At 42.4% G+C, this 17,203-nt stretch overlaps 1 protein-coding gene across 1 annotated transcript; it reads left to right on the top strand.

Moving 5' to 3' along the window:
• Nucleotides 1-147: 147 nt before the first annotated feature.
• Nucleotides 148-16,802, top strand: cmya5 (cardiomyopathy associated 5). Its single transcript, XM_034200759.1, has 14 exons — nt 148-456; nt 4,741-5,377; nt 5,545-8,562; nt 10,652-10,747; nt 11,240-11,458; nt 11,556-11,578; nt 11,784-11,908; nt 12,015-12,149; nt 12,670-12,816; nt 13,003-13,150; nt 13,818-13,951; nt 14,062-14,179; nt 14,780-14,956; nt 15,575-16,802. The coding sequence occupies exons 1-14, from the start codon at nt 341-343 to the stop codon at nt 15,825-15,827; spliced, it is 5,346 nt and encodes a 1,781-aa protein (XP_034056650.1). The 5' UTR covers nt 148-340; the 3' UTR covers nt 15,828-16,802.
• Nucleotides 16,803-17,203: the final 401 nt, after the last annotated feature.

The raw sequence follows: 17,203 nt of genomic DNA, 5'->3' as shown, positions 1-17,203 counted from the left end.
CCAAAATACTGAGGATTTCCCCAAATGCATAATAATCTTTTCACGGCAACTTCGTCACCTAACTTCTTTTGTTAATTTCACTAACAACAAACTCCCAGACCCAGTGAGACCCACCCTCTCTCGCTGCTCCCCTCTCCAGCTCCACACCCCTCTTCTCGTTCCTCTCTCAGCCTATTTTTGTCCGTGGCTGAGTCAGATGGACTGCTCTCAACTTAGAATGACACAAACAGGCAGACCAACTCCTCCGAAATCAGGGTGGCTGAAAACTCCAAGGAGACTCTGAAATTCACTGAAAAACCCGTGGGGGCTACAAAGGGAAGAGCTGGAGGATATTACCAAGATGGAGGAGTGTGAGAGTCTGGACTCGGAGATGACCGAGCTGCAGGAGGTTCAGAGCGAAGCTTCGGAGGCCCTCAGCCAGGACGATGAAGACGAGGAGGAGGAACTGCGGAACAGGTGCTTTACACATCTTACAAGCTGAAATACCACAATTGTCACTCACTTTATCTTAGTGCAGGGTTGCCAACTTTGGGTACCTGGCTGGAGTGAGATTTTGATATCATGGGTTTAATTACACATATGCGCACGAAATGACTGCTATCGTGTCAGCAGCGGCAGCAGCGGCAGCAGCAATATAATACAAATACACAATATTGGACACAGACTATAAAGGGCACACAGTTTCATTCACTAATGAAAGTCAAACACATGTTTGTTTCCACTGTTTTATTGTGTGCCTGTCGCGATAAGCAATTAATTGACTTATCGTACGATAAATAAAAATGAACTCGATAAATTGCCATTTATATGAGGATGTGACTAGCCGTTTGAAAGGATGTACTTGAATTATTATTATATATTATCATCATGTCAGTGGTCTAAAATGGTCATACAACGGTGACGACAATATTATCGTTTATCGCAATAATTTCCGGGAAAATGTATCCAACTAAATTAATTATCGTGAGAGAAACACACACACACACAAACACATCTACAGACATACTCCAAACTGCCAAATATATTAATTAACACACTCTCACTCTCATATAGGCTACTCTTTGACTGTATTTTGGCCTAGTAGAACAATAAGCAGCAGACTTTTACTTTTTAATCATTTCTTCTGGATCTTAGATCTGCGCATGCGCAATACGGGTCGGCAGTTGCGGCTCCAGAGTATTTTTGTTGGGTAATCTATGGTAGGGCTAACCCATACAGTGGTGGGGCTCAAGTCAGTATTTGCAATGTAATTACATACACGCTCCCCTTGACAGTGAAACGCCACGCGTGAGGGTTAGATTATTTCCCTGTCTCAATCCAAATTGAACTGTATGAAATAAAAATGCACATTTGTCTTGAAGTAAATAAAAAGGGCGACCTGGAGCCAATCCTGCAATTTCTCCACAGGTGAAAGAGTTGACATGCTGAAAACCCAACCCCTGCAAGGGGGTCTGGGGGATTTTCCCCCAGGAGATTTTTTGAAATACTAACATAAAATACACATTCTGGTACTCTCTTCAGAAGAAAATAAATAAATGTAATACTACACGACATATTTAAAAAATTAATGCCATTTTAGTTTTGTGTTACATTGTTCTGAAAGCTGAACCTGCTGCTCCTCACAGAGGGAAGAGGGAAGAGGCTGTGAATTACTTTACATTGTGGATCCACAATGTAAAGTCATTCACACAGCCTCTTCCCTCCTCTACCCTTATCCATAAGGGTGGATATCCCCCATTGTTCTGTGTGTCAAAATGAAAGACAGCCAACACACCTATCAATCATCAAACCATGGGGTCTTATTTCATTACGTGTTGATTTCTATCAACACGTAATGTTGTATCCAGGGTCGGCTCTAGAACAAATCGAATGGGGGGGGCAATCATTTACCAAGGGGGGGGCACACACTGCCGTCAACAACCAACACACAAACACCAACGCAACTTCAATTAAAAAAAACATGCTGTAAAGTCTATTGTCTTTCACACACAGGGGTGTAGTGCTATTTTATAGCGCACCATGACTTGTGTGGGGGAAACTTCTGTGTAGCAATGCAGTGGCAGTTCTAGACCAATTTGACTGGGGGGGCCACTGGGGGGGCCAGTTATTTTCTGAGGGGGGCACAATAAATGCAGGACGAAAATGAGAACTAGACAGTACTATGAAGTAATTGCGCATAAGAAAACAATGCAATACAGTTATTGGTATTTGTTTCAGTACACTTATTTATTTCAGATAGATCTTATAGTTATTACTGTTAGCTTCAGTTTAAGTTATAGTGCAATGTTTGCACTAACACCATATTTATATAAAAATAAAGGCAATGAACAGTTACATCTCTACTTTACATAAGGGTGTCTGCACAATCTCACATTACAGCAACAAAATCCTGCGGTTTTTAGCAAACCGAGTACCAGAAAATATACATTTAAAAAAAACAAAAAAAAACTTTTCATTGTTAGGGGGGCCACAGGGGGGTCAGAGGTCAGTGTTCGGGGGCACTGCCCCCCCCTGGCCCCCCTCTAGAACCGCCCCTGTAGCAATGCAGTGGGAGTCACCGACTCATGAAGGAGACACGGGAAGAGCAGGAGCTTTGATATCAAACACTGATGGTTTATTTGGAGCTTCGGCCGGAGAATTCACATCACAAGTCCAAGAGCCAGAGGTTCTGACTGCACGGGAGAGTTGCCACGTCAATTCTGGAGCGCCTCTCTCTCATCAGCCCATTTAACTGGTTTCGCAGAGAGTAATCAACATATTTGAGAAGATAGCCTAAACAGTTGGGAACACTGAGTTACTTGCGTCTGACACTTATGGCCTCGAATATTTCACACCTTGGAGTCCACAAACACAGAGAAGGAAGTGTTCCAGTGTACCCACAACAATAAACCATCTGTGACCTAGGGTTGCCCGGTCATAGAATGGGAACAACAACATTATGGCTGAAGCAGCCTATCTCCTTAAAGGAGATAACAGACGTCAGGGTTGGTCATGCACGTCATATCTAGGAGTCTAGGACAATTATTTCCCTAACAACTTGTGCATACATGCACGGTTGTGGCACGACCACCAAAACAGAAACATATGGACATAGGCCACCATATAAAAAGTGTGCAAATGTATTTAGTATCCTATCCATGTGAACATGTTTTAGGTGGGGGTGGACCTAACCTCCTCTAGGAGGGTCTGGGGGCTTGCTCCCCCGGGAAGATTATTTTTTAAATATTGAAGTTAAAAGCATCAATCTGGTGCACTTTGAGAGCAAAATTAAGAGATCTATGGATACATCTCTCAACACTCATTTGAAACAGAACTGTAAACAGATTTACTTTTTCTTTATGGATATTTTACAAATCACTCCCCCTTTAAACTGTATTCTTGTGTTACTGTCCTATAGTATTTCATACCCGTTTTTCATTTATTCTCTTATTTTTTAATAACTATAATGATCATATAAAGGTGTTCCTCGCAACTACTTGTTTACATAAATGGTGACCAAACCGTTTGAGACCCACTGAGATAACTTACACTAAAGTTAACTATCTAAACACTGAGAGAGTCCTTACCTCACTGAGCTGAGGTTATACGATCCTCTCAGTCTGACAGGAGAGGACTCTCCTCCACCTTGGTGTAGAAACAGCTCTTTATATCCGTTAGCATAGCCAGCTAACCAGATGTTAACAACAACATTCCACGTTACCGCTCGCGCACTCACAACATGCGCTCGTGCAAAAAAACGGCAAAGTGGTAAGGCTTGCCCACCCTGCGTTGGGGGGACACAGTGACTCATTTGACTCAAAACCGTTTCTTGTCTTCGGTATTCTTGTTTTTGGCGTGAGAATAGTTTGGGCAGCGTGAGAGCGTGAGATTGAGAGTGAAAGCGTGTGCCACAGGCCAGATGCGTGAGAGTTGGCAACCCTGTCTTAGTGTGAACTGGTGTCTTTTTTGCTGAGAGATCCTATCAAACATATGGAATAAAGCCTATAAGAAACCACTTGTTTCTGGGCTTCTTAGCTCCAAAAAATGTGTCAGTCTGAAGAGCGTATCAAAGTAAAACAAGGCAGCACTCATGTCATTTCATCTAACATTAAAATATCATCTGTTCCTCGGCTCATACAGGGAGCTGTCTGGCATTGCAAACAGCTCTATTCTATCATTTGATATGATTCACCGTCCCATATTTTACATATCATTTATCATGTTTCATACTGGCTGCTCTAGTTTGTAGTGAAATAAATAGTGGAGGACACTGATATGTTGGATGTATTTGGGAAGGCCAGGCATCTCGTCTCTAATATTACAGAAATGACGCTTTGGGACGTCACCTTTCTGTAACCCTGCAGGGGCTGAGCTGTATTGATAGCAGGAGCAACAGCTCAGAGCACATCTGATCATTTTTGTTCAGCACGTCGCTCACATCTGGCAGCCTTGCACCCAGCACATGGTTTTAATCCCGGAGATCTACACTTCTCAAGTCAACATTTTAAGGGTTAGTGGGTGTTAATGCGTTTTCAGTTTAGTTGCCTCAGATGCAAAAACTGAATTGGTGTTGGTTGTTTCCATGCTGGCACATCTTGTACAAATATGTTTTGCTATGATTCATTGGTTTGTCCTCAGCTTGGGTTTCAAAAGCTGTGGCAACAGGATCTCCTCTTGCATACTGTTTACTCATTCCCTTCCTCTTCCTGCACAAACACCTTGCACTCTTTCTCTAACTCTATACATTTCTCTGACTTCTAGTCTGCGAGAGGCTGTCCAGGACCAGTCTGTGAAGCCACAACTCCAGTGCCTGATGGTGGATCAATCGTTCTCTATGGTGACCGTTCAGAGCGAGGACAGCGGTATTGTTTGGGAGACGGCCTCTAGCCGCTGCTCTACGCCATGGGCCTCTGAGACCAGCTCCACCTCTGAAGCCTACAGCATGGAGGGGCCTGGAGCCGCGGGAAAGATCACCATCGTCTTTGATGAGGAGAAAGTAATCCGCAGGAGGACGAGGTCCGGAGGAAGGAGCCGGCTGGGAGACAGGCTGAGCCGACCTGGTAGTTCAAGGTCGGCTTCAGTCCTGGGAGTGGAGCGACCTGAGATGGCGGGGGTTTCTCTTCCTAACGTCAAAAAGGAGAAAAGCGAAACAGAGCCCGACTTGGACGAAATCAAAAACAAAGATCAGCAGCTGTTTAGTTTGATTTCAGAGGGTTACGAGATTCTCAACATCAGAGTCCCCTCCAAACTTCCCACTGTGGATGAGGAAGAGAGCACAGAGTTGAAGGACAATTTGTCCTATTTGGACCAGACACCAATGATCAGGTCCCGAAACAACCATGACTGGACACAGAATCCAGCCCTGCAGGAGGAGGGGGAAGTACTGGATCCCCATGAGGTATGAGTTGATTTGTTTTATTATTAGGTATCTCAATCCAGCACTAACATGCATTTCGTTTTTGATTGCCTTTCTCTGCTATTCAAGTCAAATTCAATCATAAAATACTGTTTAAAACAATGAATTGTCCTCTATAGATGAACTTACTGACTGTGATCTTTTCTCAGCACTCAAAGCAAGACTCTTCTCAGCTGTCAGAGGACACAGAGCACAGACATGCACTCACTCAGAAAGAGAGCACAGTGGACATAGATTACTTCGAGCCGTTCACCATGGTTGATGTGGCGGTTCCTGAGGAAGACGATCCAGAGCAGCAGGAGGAAGAACAGCCTGCAGCAAAGCCCAACGTCGAGGAGCAAAAGGAGACAGCCACAGACAGCCTGTCTGCATCGGAGGACTCCTTTGACTTTGTTACAGATGTGGATATAGTTGGGGAACACCTGGATGAGGTCTTTTACGGAGAAGGAGCTCTTGCTGATGCGCTGCAGCGGAGCAATGAAGATGAGGCTGAGGGTAGGATGGGAATGAGACTAGAAAGACAGAGATCTGTGAAGGAGAAAGGCTCTGTGTTGTTTGGGGGTGAAGACACCATCCTCACACCCATTTTTATCTCCTCTGGACCCCCTAAGATCATCGACCAAATCCTGTTGGATGAGCCCACCGCCATGTCCTTCATGTACTCTGACCTTTACGAGGATGCTGTAGGCGAGAGGACAAGGAGCGACGAGGAACACTCTGAGGAAGAGAGCGTTTCATCAGAGAAGACCTACAGGAGGCGTTTTTCAGATTCAGAGGAGGACGGGTACCTGGAGAAGTTTACTTTGAAGGATGACATTCCCTCGGTGGAGGTTCAACCAGAGTCAGAGGAGGGTCAGAAGGAGGGTCAGAAGGAGGGTCAGAAGGAGGGAAGGGTGATATGGTCGCAGAGTAGGTTTGACATGACAGGATGTCTTACAAGAGTGGACAAAGAGGAAGAGAAGGACAAGACAGAGGAACAACAGACACAGGAGGTTGTTGAAGATAAAAGTGAAGATTTACAATTAGCAACATTTGAAGAGAAAGGAGAAATAGTTGCAGTGGCAGGAAAGGAAGAGGAAATACAACTCTCCGCTGTGACTGAAGAGCAGGCAGTCAGAGAAGCTTCAGAGGAATTGATTCAGGATATTCAACTTGGAGATGATCAGATGGAGGACCAGGAGGTGAAACATGAGGTAAAAGAAGACCAGATCCAACCTACCGAGAGCCACACTGAAAAACCACTTCCTGAAACTCAACAGGTGGACAGTAAAGTAGAGAAAGCAAAGGAAAGCGAGGAACATGAGAGGGAATTGCCATCAGAAACAACTAGCATTGTTGAAGCCGGGCATCCGTGTCAGACACGAAAAGAAGTAGAAGAAACAGCTCAGGTGGAGGTAAACGCTGCAGAGGAGACAGCTGCTGCAGCACCTGTAGACAGTGAGGAGCCTCACATCATCACTGAGAAGACTACCCTCACTAAGATGGCTGCTGCTAGTGAGAAAGTAGAAACCGAGGCCATAACAGAAGCTCCTGCCGAAGAAAAAGAACCTGAGACTGAAAGACAGGAAATGCACACCTCGACTGAAATAGAGACATTCGCTGAAACATCTATCTGTGGGAAACAAGAAGCAGCAGAAGGTGTTCCTGAGGACGTTGCGCCTGTAGAGGTCTTCGCTGACTGTGATCCTGCAGTACATGCGTTGGTGGAGGTAACTGAAAAAGCAGTGGATGAAAAAGAGATCCAAACTCAAGTTCAGATTGATCTTCAGGAATTAACAAGTACTGAGACAAAAGACATTCAAACAGCAGCTCCTGAAGGGGAAGACAGCGCTCTAACAGATGAAACCGCAGTCAAGAGCCAGTCCCCTGAATTCATTATCGATATCGCTGATCAGGAGCCAGAGGTTAAAGCAGAGATTTCAAGTGAAGTAATAGAACCTGAGATGCCAGAAGAAGTCCAGATAGATTCACAGCATGAGTCAATGCCTGAAAGTGAGCTCACACCTGAAGCCAACGATGAAACAAACGCTGAGGTAACTGGGAGTGTTGCTCAGGAGAAGGTTAATGTAGATGATGAGTTTATCCTCCTTGTTCCCAAAGGACAAGCTGTAGAGGTGGACATAGAGTTCAGTCAGACATCAGAGAAGTCTACACGTGATACAGTAGCTCTTTCTGAACCTGACAGCACATGTGAAGCAATAATTGCTCCTGAACCCACTGCAGTATGCCAAGAGACTTTTCAGGCTCCTAATGAAGAAACAACGGCAGAGCATCATCTGGAAGTAAAACCAGAAGTTGTAGATATAGAAACACTACCCAGAAACGAGTTAGATGCTAATTACTCTCCTCCAGCAACTGCAGAGGAGCATACCAACGAATCTGAACCCACCACTACATGCCCAGAGACTCTCAATGAAGAAACAATGACGGAACTGGAAACAAACGTTGCGCAGCAGGAAGATGTTCTACCCAGAAACGAGTTAGACACTACGTACTCTCCTCCAGCAACTACGGAGGAGGGCAACGCAGAGGAGCAGAAGATGGAGTTGGACTTTATAGAAGACAGGGGTGTTGTTTCCACTCTGAGGAGCTTTACTCCCCAGGAGGATTTGTCTGAGCTACAGCCAGAGGAAATACAGTCAGAAGCAGCAGATGTAGAACAAAAGGTAGAAATGCCAACAGTGGAAGAGGCCCCAGAAACAAGCCCCGTTAAAGAGGATTTCATTACAGAAATGGATCTGCACAAAGAGGATGTAGACCAAAAGATCGAGCAAGATGTGGAAGTTGCAGAGACTCAAGAGGACATTGTTGAGGAGCTTGGATATGAGGTCATATCTAAACAGGATGTCAAAAAGATGCCCGAACCTGAGATACACAGAGATGCAGAGGAACCAAAACTGGAGTCTGGTCAGGAGAAAGAACAGAAGATGGAGATGGAGGCGGAGGAGAAAGTCCTTGATGTGTCCCCAGAAGAAGAGGTCATTGAAGCTGATTACGACATCATTGACGCAGAGGAGCAGAGTCAGGCCCAGCTGGCTGCAGAGCTGCAGGGGATGGACTGGTTCTGTCTGACCTGTGGCGGTCTGCTGGCAGAGGACGACTGCAGCTCGGGGGAGCATCACGAGCACGAAGTGACTGCTGTGGACCAGGCCTATGAGGAAATCAAGGTAATGTAGCCTACTGTGTAAATAGGAAAATGTTGTATATTTAACAGGAGTTCACTACAGAAAATGACGTGTGTGTAGTGACTGCAGCTATACATCTTTAATACAATACATCTCTTATGTATCTGAGAGTTTGAAAAAATGTTTATTTAGAGGAAGAGATAAAGATTGACCCCAGTTGTGTAATTAAACTTAACATAATTGATGTATAACTAGTAGTAAAAATAATGTAGACCATCAATAACTACTAAAAGTAAGTCAAATGTATGACTTATACATACATGTACAGATTTCCCAGCATCTCCCAGGTTTTTCTGTTTCTTAACATATTTGCAGGCTGCTACCACGGAAACAACTCAGATGCAGTTCTGATGTCTGATGGCACACTGTTATTAAAGAGCAGCTCATCATCATATACTCCATCAGCATTATTACAACACAGGGTTATGATCATCGCACACTTGGCTGGCATTAGTTTGAGTCTCTGTAGAATAAAGTAATCCAAAGAGAGTGGGATATAACCTTTTATTAATGCTGGCAGACCTCACACTGCTGTCAGGCTGCAGCCAAGCACATTGAACTGCCGTGAAGGTCCAGTGTGACATCATAAAGCGGGGACTGATATGTGATCTGTTAACACACACACGCACACACAGACACACACACTATTCTCCCTGACTATCCCTATGGGTCAGCAGGTCAGCACAGGGTCAGACATTTGCTTTTTAATAGCAATCAAACATTTTTCGGTCTTTTACTAGCCATCGGTCCAGTTTTCAACCTGCAGGTTCATACCTTAAGCCATTTATTCACAGATACAATATATGCATATGTTTTCTATTGTTATTCTGTAATCAGTGAGGATACTTTAGAGAACAAGTATGACTTGACGATGTGCATTCGGTAAATAATCACAGCTTTTTGCATCTAAAGATTTAGGAAATTACCTGCAACACATTGAAGATGATCAAATGTCATTTCTAAATTATATTCTAGACGATATTTGAGACAAATATCAAAGCTTAGTTTGCAATTATGACCTCAGCACCAAGGTGTGCAGTCTATTCAGATTTTCCACAAAGGGAGAAACTTGATCAAAGTTTACCTAAACAATGTTGCCAATCTGTTTCCAGTCCAATCCTAAACTAATATGTGCAATCCCCGACTGCTACATCTCTTCAGACATGGATGCGTGCAAGTATGCTCAAACATTCTTCCTCACACACACACACACACACACACACACACACACACACACACACACACACACACACACACACACACACACACACACACACACACACACACACACACACACACACACACACACACACACACACACACACACACACACACACACACACACACACACACACACACACACACACACACACACACACACACACACACACACACACCTGTCTTTTGACCCTTAGAGGAGTGGCGGTCAGCCTTTAATGTGAGCTGTCAGTGTTTGGGTGGGGATCACACTGCTGTTTCTCCTAGAATATCCTTCTTTATTATTACACTAAAAGCTACAGTAGGCCACATTTAACCCAAAATATCAAACTGTTTTATCAGTCTAAAAACAGAAAGCATCCATCTCCTGTTAACTTGGACTGTACAGAGCCATTAGATTGCCTTAATACAATTCATACTTTCATACACTTAAGAATGACGACTTAGTTTGTCATGAAATGTCACTTCTACAAACTTGCAATGAACATATCTTTCTTCACTGAATAGGTTAACTTTGTTCAAGTTTCTTTCTGATAATATTCATTTGCACATATGTATATTTTCAGTAGTTAATCTGTACTGTACTTTTTTTGTAGGGGCTTTGAATGGTGCAGGAGTACAGCAGAAGAATGAATACTAATACAAAAAAATAGTCATAGTAAATATTGATAAACAAGGAATAAATACAAGAATAATAACAAAACAACAAAAGCTATTTTAATTTAAACATGTAAATGAAAGTATTCTTTTTGATTTGGAGTTGTGAACATGTCTATAATCCCAGCTGTGTCTTGTTGTCAGACGCTTTGGGATGTAAACATTACATCTTACCCTCACGTGTGTGTTTCATCAGGAGAAGCTGAGCGACTGGATCTCAGAGCTTCAGGGCAGGTCGGAGAACATCGAGGACCTGGTGTCTGAGCTCGAGCTGGCCTACAACTCTGTAGAGGTAAAACAAAGTTACTCCACATTTAATACAAAAATACCTTTTTGGAATATTTAAGATAAGATAAGATAAGATGGACCTCTATTGATCCCCGTAGGGAAATTCAGGTGTTATAGCATCAACAGAATAAGAAAGAAACAAAGATAGCACACATGAAAATAATCACAAGGATAATAATATTAATACAAATAATATAGAATAAGAATAAACATGTAGTAACTGTATGAATGTACATATATACAGATATGTAGGCTTGGTTAAATATATAAACATTTAAATGTGCAGGTACCAGTGCGGGTGCAATTATTATTAAAGTGTATTGCAGGTTATTTTTTGATGGGTTACACGGTTAACCCTTGGTTGTGGAGCCTGATGGCTAAAAGCACAACATATTGTATTTGCCATTAGACAAAAATACATATAATACATCATAATACATAGTATTTCATTTGTAAATATAATATCTCTGTTTTCCGACCCTCTTTTCTCGACTAGGACCAGTTTGTGGAAAGCGAGGCCGCGATGCAGGCGCAGAATGAGGGGATGATGGCTCTGGTGATGGAGCAGTACAACAACATGTCTGTCAGCATGGAGGAGGAGAAGAAAGCCAAATTGGAGCAGCTATACGACCAGATTGTGTCGTTCCAGGAGAGCATGGACTCGGCCAAGGCCACTCTGGAGACCACGGCCCGAGAGGCTGAGACTGGCGCTCGGGTGAGTCCTGAAGCTGATTGATTTGTGGTATCATTTTCAGCCAATGAAGGTTTTTGACATATCTGATAAAACCCTCTTTTATCTGTTTTCCCACCAGTCATCTGATGAAATTCATGCAAGGTAATGTGCTTTTTAGTGAATGGAGGATGAGCTAATGTGGCTTTTTATACCGTTAATACCAACATTTGACTAGAAAGTGATTAACAATACAATCTGCTGCTTGATCTGCAGTCAGAATTTCACTTTTACTCTGCTCAGGATATACAAAATATATGTTTTGTCACTGAGTTGTAGTTGTGGCTAAATGCTGTGGTTGTGTGGTCAGTCTCAAGGCAGCTCTGGACTCAGCCATGTCACTGGAGCTGGGTCCCAAGGGCCTGCTGGTGTTCGAGGATTACGCCAAGGGCAACACTTCCAGCTCTAACCTCGCACAGCGCAAAGGAATCCCAGGTTGGTCTGATGTAAACATATCTCTGCAGATACATCTGACATATTTATTGTGCTTTTTTTCTCATATATGTAGCAGTTGTGAATGTTGAGTTGCTGTGCTCCTCAGTACCTCAGAGGCCCACGTTGCAGGCTCAGGAGCCGGCCTCAGCCTCCAGCACCAGCGTCACTGTCTACTGGAAGGTCAACCCTGGAGACATCATAGACTGCTTCCAGGTCTACTGCATGGAGGATCCACAAGGAGGTAAATGCGTCCAGGATGGTATTTACACTTGAATATGCTGGTGGAAGTGCTCCCATCTTTTATGTATAACACCACCTACTGATGTACCATCTAAACTGATTAACAGACATTAAGTTCATGTATCATTTTCATTAAAATTCCAATTAATTCATACTTTTTGTTAACAGGAAAGTTCAGAAATATGTTCTGCTTACAGATATAAGGATTTTCTTAAGCCAGGATTTTCTTAAGCCAGGTCATGATTTTTTTTACGGCTTTGAGCACCATAAGCAAAGGCCCATCTACTGGAGTTCCATTATATTGTAGAGAAAGCAGACACAGTATCTCTAACACTTACATCTCAGACAAAAAAAAAATCAAGATTAATAAAGTGCACTACACACAGACGGAACATACATGTATTTTCTCTTTTGGTGTTTAACTCCCTCTATGTATTTAGAATAGGTAAATTCACACAAAACCTATGAGGTCTAAATTACTTTCTAATTTAATAAACACTGTGCATGTGTTGTGTCTGCAGCGGTGTCAGAGGAGTACCGTGTGACGGTGAAGGAGAGTTACTGTGTGCTGGAGGAGCTGGAGCCTGACAAGACCTACAAAGTGTGGGTGATGGCCGTCAACTACACAGGCTGCTCCCTGCCCAGCGAGAGACTCACCTTCAGAACCGGTCAGTACACACACTGAAGCTAAAAGTCACAACAACATTGGTCTTTTTAATACTGGCATTGTGGGGAAGATATATTACATATATGACATTTCTGTTATATTTCTATATTTTTGGAGGTCCAGAAAGACTTTCAAAGGTTAAAGGTAATTTTAAGTTGTCAATGACATCTTGTTCTCTTTGTGGCAGCTCCATCAGTGCCAGTGATCGACACGGAGCGCTGCACTGTCATGTGGGACTCAGCCACGCTGCGATGGAGCTCAACAAATCTGACTCCAGAGCAGACTTACACCCTGGAGTACTGTCGCCAGTATGAGCTGGAGGGAGAGGGGCTCAGGTGGGTGTACAGATAGGTTCATGTATATAAAGAGGTGGAAAAGACAGAAATGTGCAATTATACAATAAATGGAAAGTTGGTCAATTTGGTACAAAACATATTCATAAGAAACTATATCTGATATGAAAATGTAAGGACATGCATATAGTGCTTGCTGTAGTTATTTCTGTCTTTCTGCTTATGCAACACCTGAAATTACCCTAAATCAATATCAATAAAGGCTTAAAGGTGGGGTAGGTAATTCACTTCAGAAACCATTTTTGTTATATTCCATGGAATGCTCTTAACTTCCCGATAGCAATGAATACATTAAATGCTTTGCCTTTGACAATAAATACATTTTAAAAAATCATCTGTGGAAGCCGTAGTACTGTAAAAAGCACGACCAATCATCTGAGCCGGCCCGGCTAAAATAACTGGATGGCCTACCTGCCTGTCAGCCTTCAGACTTATCTCGTGCCCTGATTGGTCATGTGCGCGTTCGTGTGTGTTGGAGGAGGGGCTCCGTTAGGAAGTCTGAAGGAAGGGGCAGATTTTTTTCGGCTGCGTATTTTCTAATTCTAGCGCACTCGAGCTGGTTTCTCCATTCTCCATTACCTTTAACTAATCATTTTTTTAAAAATATTTTTATTTTAATCTATGTTTGCATGTGTGTGTTGCAACTTAGGTCCATCTCAGCGATCAGAAGCTGTGAACAGAAGGTTCTCCTGCAGCCCAATGAGAATTATCTGTTCTACATCAAAGCTGTGAATGAGTCTGGAGCCAGCGAACAGAGCGAGGCGGCCCTCATTTCCAGCAAAGGTAACTAAACACACGCTTTAACTGTAAGTCTGTCTGGATGTAACATTACACAAATAGGAAAACAGAACATCATTCACTCTTATCTGTCTCTTATCTGTTTCTGTCTTCAGGGACGAGGTTCCACCTGCTGAAGGCCTCGGCCCACCCTGCTCTGGAGCTGTCAGTGGATCAGACCACTGTGCACTACTCTCAGGACGCACACGAAAACACACAATCTACAGACACACAGTGAGTTTCAGACAGCTTTGGCCACTCCAACAGGAGTTTACACATATAGGTAAATGTGTGAGCTTTAGCATGGTTAGCACACATCTGGAAAACAAATGTATAACACAAACATCTTTATTTGAGTCGGTTTTTAAAAGATCTTAAGGAATCAGTTGCTACAACAATATGTTAAAGCCTTAATATCTTTAATGGTTGGCGACTTCTAAACTAGTAACTCTACTCTAATATTAATTAAAAATGGTACTGTTATTTCCATTTGCTAAACATCTCTATTTTTTGTATTGTACCTGTTGTATTATACCAATGCTAGGACTGATGTTATACATATTTTAGAACCATATAGTTTGGTAGTCAGGGTTAGTAAAGTAAGTTTTGTAGGTAGAATGTCTAATATATTTACTTTTTAAACAACATGATAACAAACAACACTGTATATTTAAAATACTATATGGTTAGTGTCTGGGCCCCTATTCTCAAGCTTCAGAATGCTCATCATGGTGTCCCATTTCACGTATCTCTATTATGTCTTAGGATTGTTCCTGTTCTTTTTAATTGTTTTTGTATCAAATTGAAACTGAACTGAGTGTGTGTGTTTTGCAGGTGTCCATCCATCCTGGGAGAGCTGTTGCCGGCACACGGACATTACTACTGGGAGACCGTGGTGTCAGGGAGCACAGCTTACAGGATCGGAGTGGCAGACAGCACAGCCAATAGAAACAGCCCACTGGGAGAAAACAGCTTGTCATGGTGTTTGCAGTGTATCCCAACACCATCAGGGTATGCATAAAGAACTCCCTGACTGCCTTATTTATTGCACTTCCTATCACTGTGTTGGTCTAGAACAGGAGCATCCACACTTTTTTCACCGAGGGCCACATACAGAAAAATATATGAAGGGCTGGGCCCCTCACTAGAGGTGAGGTATTTTGCCTCATATGCTAAGTTATAAGTTAGCAAAATCAATCAAATGTAGGTAAATTAAGCTTGATACTTCAAAATGCTGCAAGAAACACAACAGCCTACATCACAGATCTCCATAGCGTTTCATTTATTTAGTTTGCAGCTCATGGCTTAAAACAGAAGCTTCAGATTGCTTATAAAAAGATGTATTAGGCAAATAAGTGATTGGGCTTTTTATATCAACTAAGATTAGTTTGAAAATGTTTCCAACTTTAATTGATTTAATTAATTTGAAAAGTGGGCACACATGAATACTTTGATAATATATATTTGTACATATATATTTGATTAGTACAATATATGACAAGCATTAGTTTAATTTGTGTGCCATATTTCATTATACTATTTGAATTAGCTGAGGGCCGTTTCAAAATGGGCCGTAGTTTGGACACCCCTGGTCTAAACCTCTTGTTCTTCCTCTCTCTCTCTGTCCAGCTGCAGTTATCAGCTGCTGCACAATGACGTCCAGTCCAGTGTGTTTGTGATGGAGATGCCTGAGCGGGTGGGCACTCTCCTGGATTACAAGCTTGGTCGTCTGTCTTTCTACAACGCTCAGAGTGGGCAGGTGTTGGGCTCTTTCTGCCAGCGCTTCCCCCAGCCGTGCCACCCTGCTCTGGGCCTGGAGGTGCCGGGCAGCCTGGAGGTCAGCATGGTGCAGGAGGTGCCGGAGTTTACCAAGGACAGCTAGCTCTCACTCTCTGAGGAGTTTACAGTTCATGTTGGACATCATTTGATTTGAAGGATCTCATCGTATAACAATTGAAATGAAACTGCAGATATGCAGGATGTAAAGATGTGAAGACAGAGGACTAACTTGTTCCCATTCTTCTCCAATTATTGGTTTGTGTGTTTTTTTTGTTTACCTCAACAACAAGCGGTCTCTGATAAACAGGAAACAAACCCAACATGTATCTCTTTTTTAAGCAGAAGCTGTCTTGTAAAATCAGTGAAAATATGACAGTCTGGAAAACTACTCGATTGAAATTGAGTGCCTTGCATTTTTTTCCACAGTTGAGTGTCTTCCTTTGTTTGGTCAATGGCATGTTTTGGATCATTTTGTAAATTTGACCATAATATTTGCTGATTTGATTGTTTTTTTTACTGTAAATGTTCTAGAATTGACTAATTTAAAGTGTTCATTCATCATTGAAGTGAAACACAACATTTTACTCAGACAATAGTAAAGCCTTTTATTTTGGAGTTTATAGCTCCAAGAAACATACTGTGGCACTTTTGAACTGTATTTCATATTGTGAATTTGTGTAAATAACCTTTGTAAACAGATGTGACCTCTTCTATATTTTGTTATGTGAGACTGGTTGCAAGAGGAGATTCATTTTTTTTCTCTCTTTGACTTGTAAACTGATGTTAACATCTGAGCTGAATTAACATGTTTATTTTTCTATTTGCACAACTGGACTACTTGTTTGTTTTCAGCTCATAACACACACCTACCACCAGAGGGCCTCATCCCTCCATTGGCTGTGATATCGGCTCAAAATGTGTTCCTAACACCTCACAGACAGGCTACATGGTTCTCCAGAGGACATGTCTTTTAACAATTATTACAAAACTATTTTTCCAGGCATTTTCCCCTAATTCCTGTGGAAACAGAGAGGAAAGGGATTGTGGTGTAAATGCATAAAGACCGCCAGGGAACAGCTGATGGCTTCCATGTGATTTGTTGGACTGCTTTTTATAATTGTCAGCCTAATTTCACCGAGAATGGGACTGGTAACACAGCGCTGCGAAGTTAAATATTTGTAGTTTAACTCAGGAAGATATTTTTCTCTTGTAGAGGAAAGTTAGGCTCCAATCTCACTGCTGAAGACTACCGTTTGTGTGACTCAGACATGGTTTATTGTACAAATAACTGAGAGAAAAGGGATGATAAAAGTGGCATTAAATCACTGCATTAAAGAGATGCTCACACAAAACATTTGAATATCTTTAGCACAACATTGACAACAGACCCAGATGTGCTAATTATTTCCCATTGCCACACCTATTCAACGCCAGTCAAGATAAGACTCTCCCTCACAGGACCGATGATTTAGAAAATAT

The sequence above is a fragment of the Gymnodraco acuticeps genome, unplaced genomic scaffold, assembly GCF_902827175.1.
Source record: "Gymnodraco acuticeps unplaced genomic scaffold, fGymAcu1.1, whole genome shotgun sequence".
Taxonomy (NCBI): domain Eukaryota; kingdom Metazoa; phylum Chordata; class Actinopteri; order Perciformes; family Bathydraconidae; genus Gymnodraco; species Gymnodraco acuticeps.
Note: the sequence above shows the minus strand (reverse complement) of the source record. Positions and strands in the feature narration are given on the sequence as shown.